The sequence below is a fragment of the Rhododendron vialii genome, chromosome 1a (assembly GCF_030253575.1).
Source record: "Rhododendron vialii isolate Sample 1 chromosome 1a, ASM3025357v1".
Classification (NCBI taxonomy): domain Eukaryota; kingdom Viridiplantae; phylum Streptophyta; class Magnoliopsida; order Ericales; family Ericaceae; genus Rhododendron; species Rhododendron vialii.
This window is the reverse complement of record NC_080557.1, coordinates 3,006,764-3,021,683: the sequence shown is the minus strand read 5'-3', so window position 1 is coordinate 3,021,683 and position 14,920 is coordinate 3,006,764. Positions and strand designations below refer to the sequence as shown.

The following is a 14,920-nucleotide window of genomic DNA, read 5'->3' as shown; positions in this document are numbered from 1 at the left end:
GGTAAATATAATATAATTATTATTTTATGCTTTTAATTCTTTGCAGAAGAAAGAATTTTGGTTGGGATCTTAGGGAAGCAATGGCTATGGAGAAGTCAAAACAAAGCTGATTACTAGGGAGGACAATTAAGGTATATTAGGTTGATGTGTAATTAATTCCCGTGGCACTAACAAAACCTCCCGTGGAATTAACAATACCCTTCTTTAAATGCTTATATATCCCAATCTATAATATTTTTCATGATTTTGAGAACTTTGTATTATACGCCTAATCAAGAACTATCAAACAAGATTCGTATTGCATAATTTTCGGAGATTCATATTGAAAGATATAAACGATTGAAAAGTGACGTGATTACCAAAAAAGGACAAAGAAAATGAGGCAAAAGGAGTATAAACAATTGAAAATAGCACATAAAACCGTAATAGATATTTAAAAAAAATGGATTCATCCTCAATTTATAATTAGTATATCCAAGTCAAAAGAATAAAAGTATTCAAAAATTATATTTTCGTGCTCCATAGACAACAAAAAATTTAGTACAATATATATATATATATATATATATATATATATATATAGTGCCCTTCTAATGCAGGCGCCCGCATTCAAGCAAGTTGCGGACTTTGCCTTTCCCGATTGAATTTTGATGATCCGAACAGCTCAATGTGTTCAGAACATGATTTTAAGAGTACTCGCCACAAATCAGCAAAAAAAAGACCGGAAAGGGCTTCATTCGAGCAGTTTTTGTTTATTTTTTATTGAACGGTTCAAATAAAAACTGCTCAAATCAAGCCCTTCCTGGTTATTTTTTTTCCCGATTTCTCGCGAGTACCCTTAAAATCACGTTCTGAACACATTGAATGGTTTGGATAATCAAAATTCAATCGGAAAAAGCAAAGTCCGCAACTTGTTTGAATACGGGCGCCCGCGTTAGAAGGGCACTATATATATATGTATATATTAATGGCCGCTGATTTTGCCACACTTTTTTTCTTTGTTAACGCGGCTCTCTGTGTATTTTTTTGCAAAATCATTTCCCTTTTTAATTCTTATCATATTATGTTTGTAACATTTCGTTGAGAAACACTAACTTGAAGCTCAACACCAAAACGGCAAAACCCTTTGGCAGAAGAAGTCGATCACAGATTACCCATGGAAGTCTCCTCTCGTCTAAAATCTAACGACTTCCTCTTCCTCCCCTCCGCTCCACTACTCCTATGTATGTATCTCTCTCTCTCTCTCTTAAACTCTGTTTCTCTCTCTCCATCTTCATATAACCGTTGCCTCATCTTTCTTGGTACTCTTCTTTTATCTTCAGGTACGAAGCGGTCAAGGCTTTTGTTTCCATCTCCTCTTCGCCCGGTAATTACACTGTATTTTCTTGGTTCTCATACTATGCTCTCTCTCTCTTTCTCTCTCTCTCTCTCTCTCTCTCTCTCTCTCTCTCTCTCTCACGTTCGTTTAGGCTTAGGGCTAATCATGAATTGTTCAGGCTTGGTTTAAAAACTTATCGAGCTTCAAAAGTGCACTCAAGCTTAGCTTAATTATGATATGAGCTGATATCAAACGAGCTTTTAATTGAATTGATCTCGTGAAGTTTCCATATTTTGTATTAGTGTAGTATAAGCCCAATGAGCGGAGTAGTAGCTTGCTTGAGCTTGGTTTGAAAGCTTTGACTACTTTCAAGAAAATTGTCAAGCTTGTCGAACACGAGTTCGAACTTGAGTCTTTTTGTCAGTTGTATTTAGGATCATATTAGGGGAATCAATTGATTGTTTAGTTGTCTTATTATTACATTGGTGTGGGAATTTATAGACATGTTTATCCATATAAGCTTTTGTTGATTATGTGCCAATCCCTCTCACATACATACACATGTTAATTAGCTGACACTCACTGCTAACAGCATTAGGAAGAGTCCTAGTATCCGAATTAGGGCTTATAATTTGTTACATTCGATCCCAAGTGGGTTTTGCTTGAATACTGGTCAGTTTCAAAGCTTTGCCTTTTACTCACTTTTAGCTTTAAATTTTCCTGATCTTCTTATGCTCTGCAATGGTTTACGTAGTACTCCAATATCTTTGCTTTTGTTTAATAAATTTCCCTGAAGAGTCTATTTGTAAATATCTTTCATTGATTAGGTGATAACCTTCACTGCTTACAGCAGTAGGAAGAATCCTAGTATCCGAGTTAGGGTTTATAATTTTTTGTATTCTGCTGCCAAGTGGGTTTCACTTGAAACCGGTCAGTTTCAAAAGCTTTGCCAATTGCTCAATTTTAGCTTTAATTTTTCCTGATCTTCTTATGCTCTGCAATGGTCTGGATGGTAACATCTTTGCTTTGTTTGATTGAATTTCCGAAGAGTCACTTGGCAAATGCAAAAAGTTATCAACTAGTGAATTAGTAGATCAGGATTTTCCTTACCTAACTTGTGTTCAAAGATGCTGCTGTATAGGCATTGTTTCCTTCTCCAAGGTTGGAACTACACTTCAGATGTACAGTGTTGGTTGCTGCTGCTGTTGTGTTTCCTCTTTTTATCAATTCATTTGGCAGTTTGCTAGTCATCGGAAGGCAGTTTCAATAGGAAAGCCAGCTATGAGTTTCTTTTCAGTGTCGTGCTTTCTTTATTTTTAGTATCCTTTAGAATTACTTGTACTACTTTAAGCCCTCCCATGTGGGCAATGTTGTCATCGCAGGAGTTTGGATTGTTTGCAATATTGTATAGGAATGAACACAGGAGGTTAGCGAATAGCGATGATTACTGGGTGGTTGCTGCATTTTGATTATTAGATTGATGGTCTAGGGAACCTTGTCTCCAATGTTGTCTAAAATTTGACTTATCGTATATTATACCAATTGAGAGGTGAAAAATCAGACCTATAGTCTATCAAAGAAATCTCTGGACGTACTACACAGTGATCCGTTGTTCCTGTGTGATGGATATTTGTTGGATTGTTTTCATAGACGTCCACAAATATAACTGCTTTGGATTTCAGTTACTGACAATTCAGGTTTGACAAATAGCTTGGGTACGTGGATGATTTTGCATAGCACAGTGCTGTGTTAATTGCTTTCATCAGGCATCCTGTTTGGTGCTTTAGTACATGTCTGTCGTAGGCCTCTTGTGTTGTATTAGGTTTAATCTAGGTTAGTTAGGAATCACTTGTTCATTTGAAGTTCCCAAATTCAGAAAAGTTTTGAAATCCAGTAATATCCTCTTATATATGGTCTTGGAGGATAAGCACTTTCTCCTTTTCTCCTCCCTTCCTTGAGGTGGCCTTTAGAGTCAATCCTTTGAATGCCTTAGATCATAAGGTTCATTTATCTTTCTTCTCGTTTCTTATCTTTCCTGTGCACAAACTTGTAGACAACCAGTCCTCAAATAAGGTTTAATGAGGGGGTCTTATTGCGGTGCTGCTCTACATTTATTCTTCCTGAATGTGTACACATAGGAGAACGTATCCATGCAAGGACAAAGCTTTGACAATGCAACAAAGAGTAAACTTAAGATAGCTATTTCTTTCTATGTATAGCTTCAGTTACTGGGAATCTTGTTTATGACAGCTATTAATGTGTTCTGCAGTCGTACAATGGACTATACATGGGGTCCTCTCCGTCTAGTCATGCAACTTCAGGAAAGGCATTACATTGTAAGTTTACATCACTGGCGAAATAAATTTGCATTGTCTTTGCCGCTATTCCAAACCTACTTTCCTGCACCCTTACAAATATGATTCAACCACCTGCAAGATGGATATACATCTCGGGCCTTTGAAGCCTAATGAGTACTGGACTCAAGCTCACAGTTTTGCCATTACATCCGTCTGTGGGAGTATTAAGGGTATTTTGTTAACTTTGGTGATTGTAAAACCATAGCAGCATATAAGGTTGCTAACCCGGGTTGCCTCTTGGACCCTTGGTAAATGGTAGCTTCTTCCTCATTAGTGGATCATGGGAGCCATGCAAGTCTCAGGGGCAGAAGCAGTTGGCCTACATGTTGTTTTGTTTTTATTTGGTGTTTTCAGAGCCCACATGAAATATGTTCCCATGCGTCTGTAAATACGGCAGCTATTTGCTAACTGAAAGAGGACATGGCATTCTGTTAGGGAATGGAGGTTCTCTCCCCAATATGCTACTTTTTTTCATGTCATTATTTCTTCTTGTTGAGTTCCACTTCTTAATTATTTGTGGGAGTAAAATTGGATTTGCGCGTGACCTCTAATTTTGCTTGTTGTCTTCTGCAGGTGGTCCACATAACATTTTATTTAAGCCGAGGAACTACGCAATTGCAACTTGTTGCTCTTTAAACCCAAACAAAGGGTGTTATAGTCTTTATTCGGATAGTGAATCACGTAACAGGAAGAAATTGTTGAGATACATAGCTGTAAGATCTGAGCTTGCTGGAACTGGGACTTCCGGTGCTTCTTATCCTCTATCAGGTTCCTCACCTTAGCCGTTTCTGGTTTTCAATTTCAATCTCGAATGCTATCCTTACCTTAATCCTGTTTTTCTTTTCTCTGCTTTTATCCTTAATAAAGCACAGGACGTCATGTAGTTCCAAAAGTGAGAGGAATTTGCTTTTATGCTGTTACTGCTGTTGTCGCCATTTTCCTTTTTGTGCTTATGCTGGTGGCACATCCTTTCGTGCTCTTGTTGGATCGATACCGTAGACAAGCTCATTACTTTATTGCAAGAATTTGGGCACTTGCAACTGTCACTCCATTGCTTAACGTTGACATTAAGGGTTTCGAAAATTTGCCGGCACCAGATACCCCTGCTGTATACGTGTCCAACCACCAGAGCTTTTTAGACATATATGCTCTTCTTGCTATTGGGAGAAGCTTCAAGTTTATCAGCAAGACTTCTATTTTTGTTTTTCCTATTATTGGTTGGGCCATGATCTTGATGGGTGTTATTCCTTTACGACGCATGGACCCCAGAAGCCAATTGGTACTTCCCTCATTCTTTCTATATACTTATGTGATAAGTATTGAGTAATGTTAAGTTAACAAAGTTCACTTTTTGTCAATTTTTCCTGTGTGTGTGTCTCTCTCTCTCTCTCTCTCTCTCTCTCTCTCTCTCTCTCTCATATTTATGTTTATTTTGGTGAATTTTATTCTGTATGCTTTCCTTGCAAATGTAGGAATGCTTGAAGCGGTGTACGGATTTTCTTAAGAAGGGAGCATCTGTTTTTTTCTTCCCTGAGGGTACTCGGAGTAAAGATGGAAAGTTAGGGGCCTTCAAGGTAAGATCAATGTTTCGTTTCTCATCCAAAAATGCATGTGTGTGCTTCTTGAGTATTGTCCTCGAGTCAAATCCAATGGCAACAAAACAAAAACCTGTGTCATTGCATAACCTGACAATTGACATCCATCCTAGCAACTGTTATTCAGTGGCTGGAAAGCATGGAAGAAAACTGAATTCAAGTTTCTATTATTCGTCTTCTCAACAGCATAATGCAGTAGGGGTAAATTGTTCCAAAGTCATAACTGTTGTGTGTACTTGTGGAAATGTAGATGTCAATGATGCATGTTATCACTGGCTGAGCTGTAGGTACATTTCTCTATTATATAGATCAAGGTTTAAAATAGCGAGAAAAGAAAGGATTTGAGTTTCTCTCATTTTTTGGTTGAGAAAGCAAAATGGACCAACAAGAATCCACCGTGTCTCTTCGTTTGTGACCATTTGTCACCTCTTTTATCCATTCAACTATGATAGGATTCTCATGTCCACATCCTAGGGACTGAGTTTTGCAAGCTTATGTTAGGAGAAATCACTTACCAATAAAAATTGTAAAATTTTTCCATTCGAGTAAAGTTTAAGATTCAGCTCCTAAGATTTTCTTGGGTATCGTTTTCCTGTTTGATTCCATTCTACGTTTGTTGATTCACAGAAAGGTGCATTCAGTACTGCTGCAAAAACCGAAGTGCCTGTTGTTCCTATCACTATTATTGGGACTGGTAAAATCATGCCTGCCGGAAGGGAGCGTATACTAAATCTGGGATCTGTTAGAGTTATTATCCACAAGCCCATTGAAGGAAGTGATCCAGAAATACTTCGAAATCAAGCTAGAAACATTATTGCAGATGGGCTTGTTCATCAAGGCTGATGCTGCTTAAATTTTGTCCTTGCATCCAAATAGGTAACCCTTGTTGCGGACGGGGGTAATATGATGTATGAATTTTCTGACGCATTGTTCTACCATGCATTGAAATTAATGTAATTTTTTTTTTTGATTATCCTTGATGCACTTAACCTGTCAGTGTAGAATAATGCTATAAATACGAACAATTCTTGCTATCTTTTCTTACTGACTGATCGGGCATGCAGAAAAAGGATCCCATATTATAAATGCTAAAGGAAGCACGCTTTCAAGCTAAATGGAAAGCAGAAGACGAATCCCATATTAAATGCTAAAGCATCTAACTCAAAATCAATTGAGCGGAGAGAGCTTATATACTAATTTTGGAGTAACCAACGTGACAGAAGCTCTAACATTAAAAAAAGAAAAACTTGGAATAATGGAAGAACTATAAGGTCATAACTGGAATAAAACAGAGTTTTTTGGTGATCACAAGCATATGAATTCGAAGTACGCAGCCAAGCAGGCATCTGACTGTATCATGGTGGTAAATCTTCCCAAGGGAGGGCCTTGATGACACCATCTGAGGTAAAATATCTCTGCTCACTTTTTTCACACCCAAATAAAATTATTTCCCGCAGTCTTTCACAATTCCTCACCACCTCCATTACCCCTTCTCTGTCACTTCTTTGCAGTATCCAATGTGCAAATATTGGAGATTTTGACTCCTATTTCCAATCATTGCCATTCCTTCGTCATTAATTTGGGTTCCACGAGCTTTCAAATTCTTCAAATTTACTACAGAATGGTCAGAGCAACATCCAAAAATATCTGAAACCTCGAGACCATTGATATGCAGTTGTGTTATGGCGGGGTATCTCCTCAAAACTTCTCCAATGCCAAAATTGGTGAGGTGCAGACAACGACTTACACCGAGGAACTGAAGATTTGGGCAAACTTGCCCTAAGTTCTTGAGCGTCATATCAGTCAACCAACTATTGTCCCAAATATCAAGGAGTCGGATGCGATAGTTTTCTTGTAAATAATCTGGAGAAAATTTATCCATCTCTTTTCCTTTTGAGTATGCCATCTTAAGTGTTTTAAGTAAAGGGCAACTTTTTGTGAGGGTGCAAAAGGTGATACTAGTCAACCCAACAGATATAGTCAGATCTACATAAGTTAGACTAGAGAGATACTTAGCAGGCATCGCCCATACCTGTGTCTGTGAGTGGCAACATTCTTAAGGTTAGCTCTTCCAGTGTCGACTGACATGCTTGCAAAAGCATATTTAATGCACCATGGATTTCAGAATATTGGCCCTTGTTGCCAATGAGCTTCAGCTTCTTTAATGAAGGACGAGCTTTTGCGAGTAAATAAATATGCTTGTCCGAAATGAGATCTCGACCCATGGTGAGAGAATACAGATTTTTGGCATTGGTGAATGTGTTTTCCATTGAAAAAGAGAAAGCAGAATGTTGTGATGACCCCAATACTAGCGTGAGAGAGAGAGAGAGAGAGGTCAAATTGGCACTATGCCGCATCACAAAACTAATTCCGTCTCCAGTCACACGATGTTGACTGATGCTGCTCATGCAACAACTGATTTCCCTCAGTTTTATACATTTTGTGGAAAGAGAAATAAGTGATTTATCAGTAATGGAACGAGCATCACCAGTAAACGCAATCTGCTTCAACTACTTAAGCTTTGATGCCAATGCATCAACACCATCATCTGTTATCTTTTTACCCGCACTAATGAGAAGATTGCCATAGCCTTGCTTACAAATGTCCTAAAGCTTAGTGATCTTTTGTTCATGTAAACTCATTGGTGAGGATTATTTTCATACGTTAATCTTTTTGGGTTGGTATCTTGCCAACTATGTTTAGCTTTGGGTCCGGGGTGGCATATGATTGTCAATTGGTGAGGTGGCAACGTTGTTGGGATGCTTCTTTCTTGTTGTGATGCCGTCATGCTTGCAATCCGTTTGATCTTTGTACTATTCCAAAGGTTAATAAAATCCTCTTCTTGCTGTTCAAAACAAAAACCTATCTCTAATACTATGTTAAATCATCCAACTCAAAATCAATTGGCAAAGAGTGATGAGGCCGCCCAAGCTAATATTTCAGTTTTAGAGGTTGTAATATTCAACCACTGTTGACAACATTACAAGAAAAACTTGAAATAGTGGAAGAACTATAAGTTAATGACTGTAATCAAACAAAGTTTTATTTTCTGTGATCACAAGCAAATGAATTCAAAGCAGTAAAATAGGAGGACAAGACAACTACACAGAGTCACGTAAATCCTTCAATCCGGCAGCCAAAGGACAAGTCTTTGTTTATGATCTTTTCACTGAGGCCGTCGTGACTTAGTGGATCAATGTTCCTAAGGGAGGGCCTTGAAAACGCCATCTGAGGTAAAATATCGCTGCTCACTTTTTCACACCCACCTAGAAGGATATCCCTCAGCCTTGCGCAGTTCCTAACCACCTCCATTACACCTTTATCCGTAACTTTTTTGCAGCATCCAATGTCCAAATATTGGAGATTTCGACACCTTTTTCCAATCATTGCCATTCCTTTGCAATCCATCTCTCCCTCTCTAGCACGTTTCCTTATTCCATCGGGGGTGTGTCGGGTGTGGATGGGGTTTGTCTGGTGTCTATGTTAGTGTCTGTGATCATTAGATTTGCTATTATCATGAGGTGGTTTGGTGAGTCTTTTTGGGGGTAGTGAGAAGATTGTCATAGCCTTGCTTACAAATGTACTAAGCTTAGTCTTTTGTTCATGTAAACATATTGAGGCCTTGCTTACAAATGAATAAACCGCGGGCTAAGCCTCATGTTGTCGCTGTTGACTAGGGCTGCTAAATGAACCAAACAGCTCAAGCCAAGCTCGAGCTCGGCTTGAATTTTGGCTTGTTCAAACTCGTTTGAAAAAAATATAAGCCAAGCTCAATCACATTTTTTTTGTTTGTTTATGAATTCAAGCCAAGCTTGAGCATATAAGTAATTGGCTCGATAGACTCGTGAACAAATATGTCTTTCCATAAATTATTACAAATATAGGGGTAGATTTAATAAATGTCCCAAAATATGAGATCAATGTCGGCCTTTTATATAGCTATTTTCACCAATTTTAAAGTACCAAATAGAAAATATCTTATGTGAGATATGGAAATTTAAGAGTTTGAGGGTTTAAATTTAATGAAGGTAGCCAGTAACTGAATTTTATGTTTACGAGTTTTTTTGCCAAGATTAATGAAGGTAGTTCTTCTTTATGGCCGTTGGTTCTCACCCACTTGTTGACCTCAAACTCATGTGGGCCCCAAAGAACTTAGGCACAACACAAGAAATGAACCGAATCGTTTGTAAATTGTTCGAGACTCGATTCAGTCGAAGCTCGTTCGAGTTTTAATTGATTCCTCTATTAAACGAACCAAATTTGAGCTCTTCAATTTTATGCTCGTTTAATGAATAAGGCAAGCATAAATCTAATTGTATTAATTCGCCTCGATTAAGCTCGCAAATCTAAACCATAAATATGTCATGAGATTTTTATATATAAACTTGAATATGTATAAACTTCTGTATCAATATAGTGAAAATTTTATAACTTGCACAAGTGTAAACTTATACAAGTAATGTACACTTATATATTTATTTATTTTTTTTGAATATGGATGAACTTATTTAGTACGTAACAAGATTTTTATATGTGGCTCTAAACTCGTAATTTGTAGCAGCCAAGAGGAATTCGATAGGGCAAGAGCAATTCGTATCGGCCAAGTGCAATTTGAAGCGGCCAAGAGGAATTTGATGCGGCCAAATGCAATTCGATGCGGCCAAGAGCAATTTGTAGTGGCCAAGTGCAATTTGAAGCGGCCAAGTGCAATTTAATGCGGCCAAGAGCAATTCAATGCGGCCAAGTGCAATTCGAAGCGGCTAAGAGTCGAAGCGGCCAAGTACTGTAGTTCGATGCGGCCAAAAGTAATTTGATGCGGCCAATAGTAATTCGTAGCGGCCAAGTACAATTCAAAGCGGCCAACAGCAATTCAAAGCGGCCAAGTATAGTTCGATGCGGCCAAAAGTAATTTGATGCTGCCAAGAGTAATTCATAGCGGCCAAGTGCAATTTGAAGCGGCCAACAGAAATTCAACGAGGCCAAGTGCAATTTGAAGCTGCCAAGTTCAATATAAAGTGGCCAAGTGCAATTCGATGCGGCCAAGAGTAATTCATAGCGGCCAAGTGCAACTCGATGTGGCCAGAAGTTATTCCATGTGGCCAAGAGTAATTTGTAACAGCCATGTGCAATTCGATGCATCATTAAGGCTCGTGAACAAGTTCAAGCTCGACTCAAACCTAGGCAACCTCAACTCAATCGAGAAAGCAATTTGACCTCTCTTTCTCTAGAATTGTGGTCGTTACAACATTCTGCATCCTCATTTACAATTGAAAACGCGTTAGCCAATGCCAAAAATCTACACTCTCTCACCATGACTCAAGAACTCATTTTGGACAAGCGCATTTGCTTAGTTGCCAAAGCATGTACTCGGTTAAGAAAGCTCAAACTTCTTGGCTTCAGTGGCCAGTATCCTGAAATCCTTGGGGGATTAAAATTTCTTTTGCAGGCATGTGAATTGACACTGGAAGAGCTAACCTTGAGAAATTGGGCCCTCTCAAACACGGGTATAAACGATTTGGCTTAGTATTTATCTAATCTAACTTCTATAGATCTTGATGGACAACTCAATATCGATTGTCTTCAGGTTTCAGAAATTTTTGGGAGATATTCAGACAACTCTGTAGTGAATTTGAAGATTTGAAAAATTAATGACAAAGGAATGGCAATGATGGGACATAGGTGTCGAAATCTCCAATATTTGGATATTGGATTCTGCAATGAAGTGACAGATATGATGGAGGTGGTGAGGAACTGCGAAAGACTGAGGGATATAAATCTAATGGGGGTGAAAAGGTGGACAAGCTTTCAATGAAAATTATTTTGTACGTCAATGGGTCTTGATGTAAATTGGACAAGCTTTCTAACCGTTCAAAGCACGTGCAAATTGGATTTCGGGAGTGTCTCGGGCAATTCTGCAAAGTTTGACAACTTATGCGGCATTAATGCGCCCCAGCGCAGTCCTATGAGCCCAGGCGCATTTCAATGCGGCCCGGGCGGATCCTGAACATTGCACAACAAGTTCAACTCTGAGAACTTGTCCCAGACACTTCCGAACTTCAATTTGCGCGTGATTTGAACCGTTAGAAAGCTTGTCCAATCTACTTTCCTTCTGAATTGGTTTCGATAGAAAATATTTTGTCCATCAAAATACATGACCATTTTACCCTCAATTGGTCGAAAAATAAATTATTTCAGTAAAACGCTTGTATCGTTCTCATTTTAAATCGGATTAAGACAAATTATATTATATAATAAATAAGGTTTTCGCTGTATTAAAATATGATGGAAATGAGCAATTAAATTAATGAAAAGTTACTCAAAGGGAGACCGATTCAGAGATCATTGGAGCCACAATGGCTAAAGTACGTTTTGGCGCCCATTTACACATTCTATGTACACATCCCTACTTCTAGGGTAATCGCTCATTCTATAAGACTGTCCACAAGGTTCATAGGTCTCTCCACACTCCATTAGATAATCAGAAACTGTTTCATCATCATGATTCATGCAAGGCGAGACTTTTTTTTTTTTAATCGGAGGTGAGACTTGTGGTGAGAGTGAGAGATAACCAGAGGGAGTTAGCTTAGACGGGTGCTCCTCTGGAGAGTTTCATCATCAACATCTTAGTACTTCACCCAAGGCGAGACTTGTGGTGAGGGTGAGAGATAACCAGAGGGAGTCGAGCTTAGAGGGGTGCTCCTCTTGAGAGTTTCATCATCAACATCTTAGTACTATGAAACAGTCTGTTTTTCTTTTTTATGTTCTTGCTGGTCAATTGTCTTGTTTGAATCACTATGATTCTATGAAACAGTTTCTTTTGTGTATCTATTTACTTTGAACTTACCACTACAGTCAGTTCCATACATATCATGCATTACAACAGCGCTGTTCTTTATTTCACACCGACGGCACTGCGTTCCTCTGGAAATTTTTGTTTTCTGTTTGGAAGAAATAGCAGCTTCTGTTATTACCACCTTATTTTCATCGCGTTGGGACGTTGCTGCAACTGATACACTGGTAGAGATAGAATACCATTTGACATGTGTCGGCAAATACTGTTAGAAGCTCTGACATAGGAACAAATCCGCTATCAAAAGGAAATCGTTGTCCTGCATAGAGATCAGGCCACCAGAGCAATCCAATACCTTCAGATTGTTCTTTATATTCTTATTCAACGCTGCCAGTGCCTTAAAAAGCATCTCGCAGATCTCTTCTTGAACACCAACGAAACTTTGTGGCTTGGAGATTCAATAAATCAGACAGTGAAATCTGATCGACGAGTCCATCTATGTCCTTGTGGGCATCAGTGTCGATGACTTGGTTTCGATGTGTGGAAACCTTCGAAAAAGATTTGGGAGTAAATAGGGTGTCTCATCATTTACCTTTAAGCTACGCTTCACCCAATTAGATATTGAAAAAAACAGCTTTGAGACCAAAGATATCGACCAAAGATGCGCCCGGCCACTGGCCCAAGTAGGCACTGCACTGAAGAGGGTCGCTTGGCTTCGACGATTTTTATAGTGGTCTTGTTTCTAATCAGTTTTCATGAACGAAACCCAAAAAACTTTATGGTTTGATTCCACCATCTTTTAGTACTTTTAAAACATTATTTATTAATATATAATGCGTCTTGATCCGATTGGAAATGAAGCATTTTACCGAAATATTGCGTCTTTTTTTACCTATCGAGGGTAAAATAGCCACTTCTTTTGATGTGGAAATGATTTTTGATCCAAACTACTTGGGATAGAAAGTAGATTGGACAAGCTTTCTAACAGTTCAAACCACGTGCAAATTGGAGTTCGGGAGTGTCCGGGGCAAGTCCGCAAAGTTTGACACCTTATGCAGCATTAGTGCGGCTCAGGCGCAATCCTATGCGCCCAGGCGCATCTAAATGTGCTCCGGGCGCATCTTCAACATTGCACAACAAGTCCACTATAAAAATTTTGTTTCCGCTCTTATTTAAATTCAACATACGTACGTTTTCTCTGTTTTCTGAAACATCTACTTTCTTTGGTTTTAAAAACAAAGAAACTACTTTTCAGATGATTGCTGGGAACTGAGAAAGAAGAGGAAATTTAATCTCTTTTTTCATTTCTCGAACTCATCAATAATGGAGAAACAAGGACATGGTTGATTACTTCCCAGATGATTGCTGGGAACTTATATTCCAAAAACTGAGAGAAGATGATGAACGTGACTTGGGATCGATATCTTTGGTCTCAAAGCGGTTCCTTTCGATATCTAACCGGGTGAAGCATAGTTTGAATGTGAACGCCAAGAAGTGCCATCTACTCCCGAATCTTCTTAGAAGATTTCGACACATCAAAAGCATAGTCATTTGTTTTGATAAAAAACGAAGAAGATGTAGATGGACTCGTTAATCAGATTGCATGGTATGGAATATTGAATCTCCAAGACATAAGGTTTCGGTGTTCCACACAAACTCCGCGAGATTGTTTTAGGGCACTTGCGTTGAATAAGAATATAGAGAACCATTTGAAGGTATTGGATTGCTCTGGACTGTGCTGTATGCAAGACAAGGATTTCTACAATGAGATGCGAGGTGGGGTTTATCAAGTGCAGCCACATCTATTTTCCTTAAAAAAATATCGCCAAAATCATCTCCGATTATGTATCAATTGACATCTCAACAACATGATATCTATCAAGTTTTATCTTCTTGACAAGACCTATCACTTGAACACTTTCGATTGAGATAAACTCAAAATGAGTTAGCAATTTACAAATTATTAGGCTTGATAGAACTTCATAGATTGAAAATGCGAAGTCTATGTGAAATTCGACCGAAGTCGTTTGGTGGACCTCAAGTGTTGAAGACGCGAGGTCTCAAGAAAACCTGATCGACATCGTTTCAGTCTCCCCCACCCAAATATTCAGATTCGACTATTTGCAACTACGAATTTACTGTATGTAGCCTGTGCTAAACCAAACCCATAAATCTTATAACAATTTGCATAGAAGTTGACTGCACCATTAACTGGGGTGACTTTTAATTTGGACCAGCTGGTTTAGAAGGAGTGGAAGTAGTTGGAGTAGAGGTAGATATAGATGGTGGAGACGAAATTGTTGGAGGTTGGATAGGCCTTATCTGAGGCTTTGGGAAAGGAAGTTTTGATGGAGGTGGTCTTTTTGGTGGAGGAAGTAAAGTTATATAACCGAACAAATTCCCCTAAACTTCCTAATTTGCCCTTCTTATACCCAAAACCTCATCTACGTTACATAGCATACCTCTCTCTCTCTCTCTCTCTCTCTCTCTCTCTCTCTCTCTCTCTCTCTCTCTCTCTCCTTCTACATTGACACATGCAACAGACAACGGCCCAACTGTTGCACCACCACCACAACCTCCATAACCGCCGCACCACCACCACTAGTATCGACCCACCATTACCAACTCCATTATACGCTAATGTTCAAATCCAAAACTTGAAATTCATCTTATTTTATGCGTTTGGGTACAAATTGGTTTAGAAATTGGGAGTTACAAACTTCGAATATGAAATCTACGTTTTATTGTGACGAACTAATTTCTCATATTAGACTTCGTTTGGATATTATAATCCGAAATTTCACAAAATGGTGTTTAGGTTAAGCAATTAGTATTATATTTGGATTCCTTCAGATTTTTG

At 38.6% G+C, this 14,920-nt stretch overlaps 2 protein-coding genes across 5 annotated transcripts; one reads left to right on the top strand and one right to left on the bottom strand.

Annotated features, from left to right (window-relative positions):
* Nucleotides 1-1,070: 1,070 nt before the first annotated feature.
* On the top strand, nt 1,071-6,314 carry LOC131303410 (1-acyl-sn-glycerol-3-phosphate acyltransferase LPAT1, chloroplastic). Of its 4 annotated transcripts, XM_058330260.1 has the most exons (7): nt 1,071-1,223; nt 1,323-1,366; nt 3,588-3,654; nt 4,249-4,443; nt 4,548-4,954; nt 5,148-5,249; nt 5,898-6,314. In XM_058330260.1, the coding sequence occupies exons 1-7, from the start codon at nt 1,157-1,159 to the stop codon at nt 6,111-6,113; spliced, it is 1,098 nt and encodes a 365-aa protein (XP_058186243.1). In that variant the 5' UTR covers nt 1,071-1,156; the 3' UTR covers nt 6,114-6,314. The 4 variants fall into 4 exon arrangements, with proteins under 4 accessions (XP_058186243.1, XP_058186267.1, XP_058186252.1 ...); XM_058330284.1 differs by lacking the exon at nt 3,588-3,654 and having other exon boundaries at nt 1,101-1,223; XM_058330269.1 differs by lacking the exons at nt 1,071-1,223; nt 1,323-1,366 and adding an exon at nt 2,531-3,502.
* A 439-nt stretch (nt 6,315-6,753) lies between these two features.
* On the bottom strand, nt 6,754-7,540 carry LOC131326474 (uncharacterized). The gene is made up of 2 exons (XM_058359268.1): nt 7,303-7,540; nt 6,754-7,256 (listed from the first exon to the last, which is right to left on the bottom strand). The coding sequence occupies exons 1-2, from the start codon at nt 7,538-7,540 to the stop codon at nt 6,754-6,756; spliced, it is 741 nt and encodes a 246-aa protein (XP_058215251.1).
* Between the last annotated feature and the right edge of the window lie 7,380 nt (nt 7,541-14,920).

Coding starts and splice junctions, on each gene's coding strand:
- LOC131326474 (XM_058359268.1), bottom strand. CDS start 7,540: ATGGAAAACACATTCACCAATGCCAAAAATCTGTATTCTCTCACCATG. Junction 7,257..7,302: donor GTTGCCACTCACAGACACAG/GTATGGGCGATG, acceptor TAACTTATGTAG/ATCTGACTATATCTGTTGGG.
- LOC131303410 (XM_058330260.1), top strand. CDS start 1,157: ATGGAAGTCTCCTCTCGTCTAAAATCTAACGACTTCCTCTTCCTCCCC. Junction 3,655..4,248: donor TTCAGGAAAGGCATTACATT/GTAAGTTTACAT, acceptor TGTCTTCTGCAG/GTGGTCCACATAACATTTTA. Junction 4,444..4,547: donor TGCTTCTTATCCTCTATCAG/GTTCCTCACCTT, acceptor AATAAAGCACAG/GACGTCATGTAGTTCCAAAA.